Genomic DNA, 10,370 nt, shown 5'->3' on the forward strand with positions numbered 1-10,370 from the left:
GCGACTAGCAAGCGCAGCTGTGTTTCATTCAGTAGTGGAATACATTGTGCCCATCCCTAGGGACACTGACTCAGCTGCTTAATAATTGCCCGTGGAATAGCCACGCTCATCATACTCTCTCTCTCTTCTGTCATGTGGGATGTTGTTTGTGCAAAAATCATGTTTTTTGCTGGAGGTTTGAAATTGGGAAAACCATTGATAAACCTAATGAACTAAAATTAAAATACATTTATAAAATACAAATTGTTAAAAAAAAAATAAATGAACATATGTTCGCACACAGATATAAACCCATAGTGTTTTAGTAGTGATTAGTGATTCTTGTCTGTGTTGGGCTGTAACTGCTTTGGTGATTCACGTTCCCAGTTGTATGTCAGCCCTTTTGTATATCAGCACGGGTCCTATGGTGTTGTCGTGTGACCTTGACTGAGGAAATCTCTGAAAATAACAGGGCTGTAGCAGCATCCTCGGTGTCAGGCAGCATGTGACAGTCACAGCAGGAGGGCTAATCTTGGCCGGGCAGACTACACAGTCTAATCCTGTTATTGCTTTTGGCTGTCACCTGCAGGTCTGCCATATACAGCTCAGTGTGTTGCACACACACCGATGCGCACAAAATCTAGTACCACACGCGATGACATGGAGTAATCCTTCTGTGTAATTTAGGAATGTGACAAGTACAAGTCTTAGGACGTAATTCACTTAAATCTATTTTTGCGTATGGAGGAGTGAACAAAGAACCTACCAACATTTCACTGTCATTGGGTGCACTGTTCACACAGGCAACTTGTTGCAAATAATTCATAGTATTTGCATTTACCTGCATGTAGTAGCATGTGTGGACACAGGATGAGTTACTATAAATAACTAATAAAGAATGACTCGTTTTGGATTTTTATATCACTCCATATGTTTATTTTCTGTAGTGGTAATAATAGATTTTTTTGAATGGACTGAGGAATAAATTACATTAAAATGCATTGTTTTACCCTGAGGAACAAATCCCATCCATTAGGTATCTTCTGTTGTGTACAGATAACAAAGCATGCAAATGTGTCTTTTCAGGTGTTGTCAGTGTGTGTGGAGGAAGAAAACATCATTCCCTACATCACCAATGTGCTCCAGAACCCAGACCTGGCTCTCCGCATGGCTGTCCGCAATAACTTAGCCGGTGCTGAGGAGCTGTTTGCCCGCAAGTTCAACACCCTCTTCGCAGCAGGGAATTACTCAGAAGCTGCCAAGGTGGCAGCCAATGCACCCAAGGTACTGCCAGTAGTACACTCAGAGCGGGGTCAAACAATGTGACATTACTCACAGTTCAACTGATACAAGCTCAGACTGTTAAGACTTAGTAGATTTCTGTAGCTTAGTAGGACAATAAACACTCAAAACACACAAAACAAGTTCAGATTTGCATACCAAAATAGTTTAAAAGCAATTAGATCAACTTTCGTTGTATTTGCAAAGTTTCTTAAAAGAAGACATTATCAATCTTATGTTACAGTCACTAATAATATTAATATATAATATTCCCACTGTCGCTTAATTACTATGTCTCCGTCCATCTTTCTTCTCCAGGGTATCCTGCGGACCCCAGACACCATCCGTCGGTTCCAGAGTGTTCCAGCCCAACCAGGCCAGACGTCTCCCTTGCTCCAATACTTTGGTATCTTGCTGGATCAAGGCCAGCTCAATAAGTTTGAGTCTCTGGAGCTGTGCAGGCCTGTCCTCCAACAGGGCCGCAAGCAGCTTCTAGAAAAATGGTTGAAAGAGGACAAGGTAAGTTTACAGTGGACAGTCTGTACACATCTTTGTCTTCTAGAGAAATTATCATCACCTCATGAATGTCATGAGAAAATTCTATTCAGAAACACATCTGCTCTTTAAAGAATAGTCACCATGGTCAGTAAGTCAGCTGCGTCATTTCCACAAATACCACCACACTGCTGGTTTCACTTATTTGTTTGTTTTCTGAGCACAGAATCATCTGCATTTTTGGAAGAGCACACTTGTAAAATAGCGGGACTGAAATCTATTTTAATGCCAGCGTGGTGCTTTCATCCAGTGTGACTTATTTCAGATTCTGTAAATTCCTGCTCTTTCAAACACAACATCAATCAGTGCTGTGGCTTTGGTATTACACATACATACCAGTTTGGTCTTTTTGTTTTCTTGAAAGGGTTTAAGTGCACCTGTGCCGCTTCTCCTATGTCCTTAATTGCTTAGTATTGGACTTGTACTTCTTCTAAACCATAGATTGGTTTTCAATGACCCTTTTTATGTGTGTTTACAGCTCGAGTGCTCTGAGGAACTTGGAGACTTGGTGAAGTCTGTAGATCCTACTCTTGCCCTCAGTGTCTACCTCAGAGCCAATGTCCCCAATAAGGTCATTCAGTGCTTTGCAGAGACTGGACAGTTCCAGAAGATCGTCCTCTATGCCAAGAAGGTTTGTGACAATACGTGACTTTGTTATTCCAAGTGTATCTCTTATAAGACTATTGTGGTACAGAGACATGAAATAGAGTAGGAGTGTGATTCTCCAAAAGACTATTGGCATATTTTGCAATGTTGTGTTCCACTTTGTTTTATATGGTTCCATTATAGCTATGGCACTCCTTAGGCGTATTATGCTTAAAAATCTGTTGTCCCTGTAGGTTGGCTACACTCCAGACTGGATCTTCTTGCTAAGGAATGTAATGCGGATCAGTCCAGAGCAGGGTCTTCAGTTCTCTCAGATGCTGGTTCAGGATGAAGAGCCACTTGCTGACATTACACAGGTAAAAAGAAAACACGCCTTTACTCTGTATTCATACCACAAGCAACTACATGTTAGATTAGCACAAATAACACATGGGTTTTATTGTATTGGGAGGTTTTCAGGGGTTACAGTAGTAGGTTTCAGCAGGTCCACTTTTCCCCATTTGTTGCAGTTGCACCACTAAGGACAGTGGTGGCCTGGTAGAAGAGTGACCTAGTGACCAGCAAATGCTGATTCAGAAGCAGAATTATGCGCTGGCTATTGCCTTACACCCAGTGACCAAACAATACATTGAAGGAAGCTGTTAGAACATGTTTGTTTTTTTAGTTTGACATTTGACACAATTGTTTTTCTTTTGTGTTTCCAGATTGTTGACGTGTTCATGGAGTACAACCTGATCCAGCAGTGCACATCCTTCCTACTAGATGCTCTGAAGAACAACAGACCCATGGAAGGACCCCTGCAGACACGCCTGCTGGAAATGAATTTGGTCCATGCACCGCAGGTACATAAATAACCTGATCTAGAAATGGAACACCACAGTTTAGTTTGGCTGACAGAAGTCGAAATGCAGATATCATTGTACTCAATTACAAAGTTTTCAGTAGCTTTAATGATTTGAATTTAACATTAATCCAGATTTTAATATAATTAAACAGGTTTATGAGTTGGTTTTTTAATCATCCTTTATCTAACCAATCCTTAAATTTTCTTTGTTTTTTAAAAAGTGTGTTACTATGTTTCCTTCTACCAAAGAATGTATTTCCTGTTGTCCCTGTTGCAAAGTTTCCTGTTAACAATGTTAAAATGTCTTTGTCTTTGTGTCACGTCTTGCAGGTTGCTGATGCCATCCTGGGCAATCAGATGTTCACTCACTATGATCGTGCTCATGTGGCTCAGCTGTGTGAGAAGGCTGGTCTCCTGCAGAGGGCGCTGGAGCATTATACTGACCTGTATGACATAAAGCGCGCTGTGGTGCACACACACCTTCTCAACCCAGAGGTACAAAATTGACCAACAAACACAAGAAAACAAAAATGAATTAAACTTCTTCTAAATTAAGAGTACAATCCTAATTTACTACACATTCTTATTTGAACAAAAATTTTGTGATCACAACATTTGAGTTTGCATTGCTGATTGTTTTGTGTTTGTCTCTGCAGTGGTTGGTGAATTTCTTTGGCTCCTTGTCAGTGGAGGACTCTCTGGAGTGTCTGAGGGCCATGCTGTCTGCAAACATCCGCCAGAACCTGCAGATCTGCGTCCAGGTTGCCTCCAAGTACCACGAGCAGCTCAGTACTCAGTCTCTCACTGAACTTTTTGAGTCGTTCAAGAGCTTCGAGGGTAAGCTGGCAATATATGCTGAATGCCAAGCAACCTTGCCTTTCCACTTTCATTTTCGAAAGATAGTTGCAGGTAGTTAATTTCTTGATTTTGACCCTTTTTTCTTGGTTTTTCAGGTTTGTTCTACTTCTTGGGTTCCATTGTGAACTTCAGCCAGGATCCAGAGGTCCACTTCAAATACATTCAGGCCGCCTGCAAGACTGGCCAGATCAAAGAGGTGGAGAGAATCTGCCGGGAGAGTAACTGCTACGACCCTGAACGTGTGAAGAACTTCCTCAAGGTCAGAAGTGAACCAGTGCAGAATAAACTTTTCACTAACATAATCAAACCTTTCTGCCACTAATTTACCCAGACCATTATTCAACAAAGCAGGCATTCATTAGCCAGTACAATTGTTTTCTGTTTTTCTTCACAGGAAGCTAAGCTGACTGACCAGCTGCCTCTGATCATTGTGTGTGACCGGTTTGATTTCGTCCATGATCTGGTCCTGTACCTGTACCGCAACAGCCTGCAGAAATACATTGAGATCTATGTGCAGAAGGTACACTACTTTCGAGCCTGATGGAAACTTTTTTTTAACATCCACAACAGTAAATAAAGTAACATTTAACTTTATTAAAGGGTTTTGCTCATTAATGCAAAGACTCAAGCTTGAAAAGAATGGACTGCCTCACTCCACTTAAAAATATATATATATATGGTTGTGCATTTGTCCTTGAATATGTAGTAACTTTATCATTTATTCCAGGTGAACCCAAGCCGTCTGCCGGTGGTCATTGGAGGGTTACTGGATGTGGACTGTGCAGAGGACGTGATTAAGAACTTGATCATGGTCGTTAGAGGGCAGTTCTCCACAGATGAACTCGTGGCCGAAGTGGAGAAAAGAAATCGGTAAGAAGAGAGGAACTAAGCTAACTGCGTAGCAATAGTGGAATCCCTGAGTCAACCCTTCGTAACCTAGTTCTACAGAGTCATTAGTCAGCAGTTTTTTTTCTCTTCAAACCTTGCTAGAATTCTTACTGTGTGTCTTTCTACAGACTGAAGCTGCTGCTGCCTTGGTTGGAGGCTCGTATTCATGAAGGTTGTGAGGAGCCTGCTACCCACAACGCCCTGGCCAAGATCTACATCGACAGTAACAATAACCCTGAGCGCTTTCTGAGGGAGAACCCCTACTACGACAGCCGCGTGGTGGGCAAGTACTGTGAGAAAAGAGACCCCCACCTGGCCTGTGTGGCCTATGAAAGAGGGCAGTGTGACCAGGAACTGATTCATGTGAGTTTGATTGAAGGCAATTGAGTTGTGATCACTATGTTGTAAATTAATAATTGAGTCATTTTCTCAGTAATGGTAACATTACACCATAGGTTTTTTTTGCCGAGCAGCATTATTGTTTTAAGAGGCATATGGATTGTGCTAATTCCTATACTCTCAAACAAATGCAATAAGTTGCATGCTGTTTTTCTCTCTTTGTTTATTATTAATGTTTCCTGTTATTCTGATGTCCATACATTACTTTCATGACATTTCTAAACTGTTGTTGCCTCTCGTGTTAACTGTTTCTGTATATTATGCCTTAGGTGTGCAATGAGAACTCACTGTTCAAGAGTCTGTCGCGCTACCTTGTACGTCGCAAGAACCCTGAGCTGTGGGCGAGCGTTCTGCTGGAGACCAACAATTACAGAAGACCACTCATCGACCAGGTTCGACCCCTTGGCGTCTTTGATACTAAATTATGCTACATTAACTAATTTAATTAAATTGTTATTGCAAATATCTGCTGGTATTACAGTCTTAACTTTCATGTCGCCAGAGTTAGAATTCATATTGGATACATTTAACTATTTGCATCTTTGAGTTTTCTTTTTGTTTTTTCATTTACCTGTTTTGTTATAAGCTTGTTAAATTGTAACCTTGTAACCTTTTTATATTTACTTAAAACATCATGCATCAAGTCTGTTGTCCCTCTCTGCTGCAGGTTGTCCAGACAGCCTTGTCCGAGACCCAGGATCCAGAGGAGGTGTCTGTCACAGTCAAGGCCTTCATGACCGCAGACCTTCCCAATGAGCTCATCGAGCTTCTGGAGAAGATTGTCCTGGATAACTCTGTTTTTAGCGAGCACAGGTGAGATTTGATGTAACTTGTATGTCCCAAATGTTTTTAGCTGTAATTCCAAAATATGCATTAAAATAAGACTCTGACTGAGACTTGTTTGTATTTTTTGTTATTTTCAGAAACCTCCAGAACCTACTCATCCTGACAGCCATCAAAGCTGATAGGACACGTGTTATGGAGTACATCAACCGTCTGGACAACTACGATGCCCCAGACATTGCGAACATTGCCATCAGCAATGAGCTATTTGAGGAAGCCTTTGCTATTTTTAGGAAATTTGATGTCAACACCTCTGCTGTGCAGGTCAGTGAAGAACGGCTTGACTTTAAAAGCCCCTGATTATAATGGCAACCAGAATTGTGCTATTGAGCTTTATGTAACATCTGAATCTCTTTTTGTGCAGGTTCTAATTGAGCACATCGGTAACCTGGACAGAGCTTATGAGTTTGCTGAGCGCTGCAATGAGCCACCAGTGTGGAGTCAGCTGGCAAAAGCCCAGCTTCAGAAGGGCCTTGTCAAGGAAGCCATTGACTCTTACATCAAGGCTGATGACCCCTCTGCTTATATGGAGGTGGGGCAAGCTGCGGCCCAAAGTGGTAAGATTAACTTTATTAGCTCATTTGGTGCTTAGATCTGAAGAATTTTGGATAGATGCTAAATTGAATGTTTTTTGACACTTTAACAGTGTTTTAGTACGTATATGGTAGATTTATGTGCTCATGAAACTGACCAGAGCTGATTGTTCTGTGCAGGAAACTGGGAGGACCTGGTGAAGTTTCTGCAGATGGCCCGAAAGAAGGCCCGCGAGTCATACGTTGAAACAGAGTTGATCTTTGCCCTGGCCAAGACCAACCGCCTGGCTGAGCTTGAAGAGTTCATCAACGGACCGAATAACGCTCATATTCAGCAAGTAGGTCCTGGGAAGCATAAAGCACAAAGTCACATACACAGTTGTTACCACTGAGTTCTCGTTCACCTATTTACAGTTGGTACTTTGCTGATCTTGCTCTCTATTTCTGTCCAATTTTCCTTCAGGTGGGTGACCGTTGCTATGACGACAAAATGTATGAGGCAGCCAAACTGCTTTACAACAACGTCTCCAACTTCGGCCGTCTGGCCTCCACTCTGGTGCACCTGGGAGAGTACCAGGCAGCTGTGGACGGCGCTCGCAAGGCCAACAGCACCCGCACCTGGAAGGAGGTGAGGAATGATGATACTTTGATTTTGAATTCTTTACTGAGAAAGAGTGTTTGGAATAATGAATAGTGAAACGAAGCACTTCAGAGTTGTCTGAGTTGTCTCAGTTAAGAAACAATACCGTTGGTCAGTGTACTGTCCACTGGCCTATATTAAACACTTTGATTTTATCCTCTCCTCTCGAAGGTGTGCTTTGCGTGTGTAGATGGGAAAGAGTTCCGCCTCGCCCAGATGTGTGGCCTGCATATTGTCGTCCACGCTGATGAATTGGAGGAACTCATCAACTACTACCAGGTAACTGGGACCAGTGTAAATCTGACCTGTTCCACTTATTATGAATGCTGAGTAACAACTGAGCAAATATACTATTATATATTCTTATATATTATATACTACTTATAGGGCATATGACAGTCAGGTTTTCAGTTGCCGATGTCTATCACTTAGATACTAAATGTCAAAGCTTTACAGGTGGCATTTCCTTATGTTGCACCTTTATGGCAGTAAATTCGATGTGTCTGCAAACTAGTTTTGTTGGCGCTGGTTCAACAGAAGCTGCCTTTTCTTGGCTCAAGAGAGATATTCAACCCAACTTCCCTTAATCTCCAATGAAATTAAGTGTTGAAAAATAAGAATTTATGGGTTTGTAGTTTGTATTGTGTTCGTATTAATGGTTTAAAGGGTTATGGTCATTAAGTCTGTCTGTACCCTTTAGGACCGTGGTTACTTTGAGGAGCTGATCACCATGCTGGAGGCCGCCCTCGGGTTGGAGCGTGCCCACATGGGTATGTTCACTGAGCTGGCTATTCTCTACTCCAAATTCAAACCCCAGAAGATGAGGGAGCACCTGGAGCTCTTCTGGTCCCGTGTCAACATTCCAAAGGTAGGCGAGGGGGGAACAACATCGCCTTCAAACTTCACAACATACACATGTAACATCCCCTGATATTATTTTACAGAAGTGTGGCTTGCTGAAGAACAGTTGTGTCTGTCTTTATGAAGACAGTTAGAGTTGAACTTATCAAAGGCTGTAAAGAGAGTTCCTTGTCTGTTTACCAATTTAAATATGAGCTTATTAACTCAACTGTGTGTCTGTGTGTATCAGGTTCTCAGGGCAGCAGAGCAGGCCCACCTCTGGGCAGAGCTGGTGTTCCTTTACGACAAGTACGAGGAGTACGACAACGCCATCATCACCATGATGAACCACCCAGCTGATGCTTGGAAGGAGGGACAGTTCAAAGACATTGTCACCAAGGTAAGAAAAGCCCAAACACAACTATACTTGATTAGTGATGCTAGTTGTCATTCTGGTAACAGACCTATTACTGACATCCCTGACCTATTAGTGTGTAAGAAATTATTTGTAGGTGTTCAGTTGTGTGTTTTTCATTGTAGGTGGCCAATGTGGAGCTGTACTACAAGGCCATCCACTTTTATCTGGAGTTCAAACCATTGCTACTGAACGACCTGCTCATCGTACTCTCTCCGAGACTGGACCACACACGCGCCGTCAACTTCTTCAGCAAGGTCTTGAGCCATTATTGCTTTCTGTAAACAATTCTCAAAGTTTGGGGTTTAATTACATTTCATTTAATTGTAGATCACTTGTCTAAAGTTGGAGTGCCTACTACCCCTTGAAGTTGTCTGTAGTTAATGAATGTGTGGTGGTGACGCAGTTTAATCAAGAGATTACATGAAAATGGATTTTTTCTTTATTTCTTTGTTTAGGTGAAACAGCTGCCTCTGGTTAAACCCTACCTAAGGTCTGTCCAGAATCACAACAACAAGTCGGTAAATGAGGCACTCAACAACCTCTTCATCATTGAGGAAGACTATGCGGTATGATATTTTAATATTATATATTGTGTATTGTAACAGTATAATATATTAAGATGTCTTTATGTTGGTTGAAGGTAAAAAACATTTTGGATTTGTTATTTCCAACACAGTGCACCAGAATAAGTCGCATTTAGTTTTAATGAGTGGCATTTTCAGTTGTATCTTATAATCCCCTCTCTCTCGCTCTCTCTCTCTCTCTCTCTCTCTCTCATCTAGGCACTGCGCACTTCCATCGATGCCTATGACAACTTTGACAACATCTCACTGGCCCAGGGCCTGGAGAAACACGAGTTGATTGAGTTCAGGAGGATCGCAGCCTACCTTTTCAAGGGCAACAACCGCTGGAAACAGAGTGTCGAGCTCTGCAAGAAGGACAAGCTCTACAAGGTGCATGGCCGTTTAAACACAATAACTTTTAAGCGTATACTCGCAGATGTGGTCACTTTCGCCGAGTCAATGTATTAAACTGTAATTGCGCTTTCCTCTCGCAGGATGCCATGCAGTACGCATCCGAGTCGAAAGACATCGAGCTGGCAGAGGAGCTCTTGGCTTGGTTCCTGAATGAAGACAAGAAGGAGTGTTTTGCAGCCTGCCTATTCACCTGTTACGACCTGCTGCGGCCCGACGTGGTGCTGGAGACCGCCTGGCGACACAACATCATGGACTTCTCCATGCCATACTTCATCCAGGTCATGAGGGAATATCTCTCTAAGGTGGGTTGGCCAGAGGTAACCAGTGTGTGCGATGTGTCACGAGAAGATAGATGGCTCTGTAAAAAGGTTTACAGAAAAATAAGCAAAGTTTAAGCAAATCTAAGGTAGCTACGGTGAAAGAAGGTAATTATACTGTAGATGGGGAAGATTATCTACATGTTGGCTGTTTTTTTTTTGTTTTTTTTTACCTGATAGATGTTCATAGTATTTGTAAACCTGTACCTATCTGTGGAGACTCAATTTCTCAGGTTTACCGTGTCAGACCTCTTGAGATGGGTGTACCACAGAAAGCAACAAAACATTCAAATCTCTAAATACTTAGTTTTTCCTGATTGGAATCTGGCTCTTCCACCCATCTTCCACCTTAAAAAGCAGCTAAACTAAAATGTGTTTACAAATACTATTCA

General features: G+C 42.0%; 1 protein-coding gene across 4 annotated transcripts in view; it reads left to right on the plus strand.

The window, feature by feature from the left end:
• The window catches only part of LOC118342130 (clathrin heavy chain 1), a 24,458-nt gene that overhangs the window by 8,239 nt on the left and 5,849 nt on the right, over positions 1-10,370 (plus strand). For all 4 annotated transcript variants that reach the window (XM_035680578.1, XM_035680580.1, XM_035680579.1 and 1 more), the window contains 24 exons: positions 1,066-1,263; positions 1,579-1,779; positions 2,294-2,446; positions 2,655-2,777; positions 3,126-3,263; positions 3,596-3,760; positions 3,922-4,102; positions 4,219-4,382; positions 4,518-4,643; positions 4,851-4,993; positions 5,140-5,374; positions 5,680-5,802; positions 6,078-6,223; positions 6,334-6,517; positions 6,618-6,810; positions 6,967-7,124; positions 7,250-7,414; positions 7,598-7,705; positions 8,127-8,294; positions 8,517-8,666; positions 8,807-8,938; positions 9,140-9,250; positions 9,467-9,637; positions 9,742-9,963. In XM_035680578.1, coding sequence (XP_035536471.1) covers positions 1,066-1,263; positions 1,579-1,779; positions 2,294-2,446; positions 2,655-2,777; positions 3,126-3,263; positions 3,596-3,760; positions 3,922-4,102; positions 4,219-4,382; positions 4,518-4,643; positions 4,851-4,993; positions 5,140-5,374; positions 5,680-5,802; positions 6,078-6,223; positions 6,334-6,517; positions 6,618-6,810; positions 6,967-7,124; positions 7,250-7,414; positions 7,598-7,705; positions 8,127-8,294; positions 8,517-8,666; positions 8,807-8,938; positions 9,140-9,250; positions 9,467-9,637; positions 9,742-9,963 — 3,858 coding nt within the window. The remainder of the gene's footprint in view (positions 1-1,065; positions 1,264-1,578; positions 1,780-2,293; positions 2,447-2,654; positions 2,778-3,125; positions 3,264-3,595; positions 3,761-3,921; positions 4,103-4,218; positions 4,383-4,517; positions 4,644-4,850; positions 4,994-5,139; positions 5,375-5,679; positions 5,803-6,077; positions 6,224-6,333; positions 6,518-6,617; positions 6,811-6,966; positions 7,125-7,249; positions 7,415-7,597; positions 7,706-8,126; positions 8,295-8,516; positions 8,667-8,806; positions 8,939-9,139; positions 9,251-9,466; positions 9,638-9,741; positions 9,964-10,370) is intronic.

This window comes from Morone saxatilis, unplaced genomic scaffold (assembly GCF_004916995.1).
Source record: "Morone saxatilis isolate NCDOM2014 unplaced genomic scaffold, NCSU_SB_2.0 Contig8, whole genome shotgun sequence".
Classification (NCBI taxonomy): domain Eukaryota; kingdom Metazoa; phylum Chordata; class Actinopteri; family Moronidae; genus Morone; species Morone saxatilis.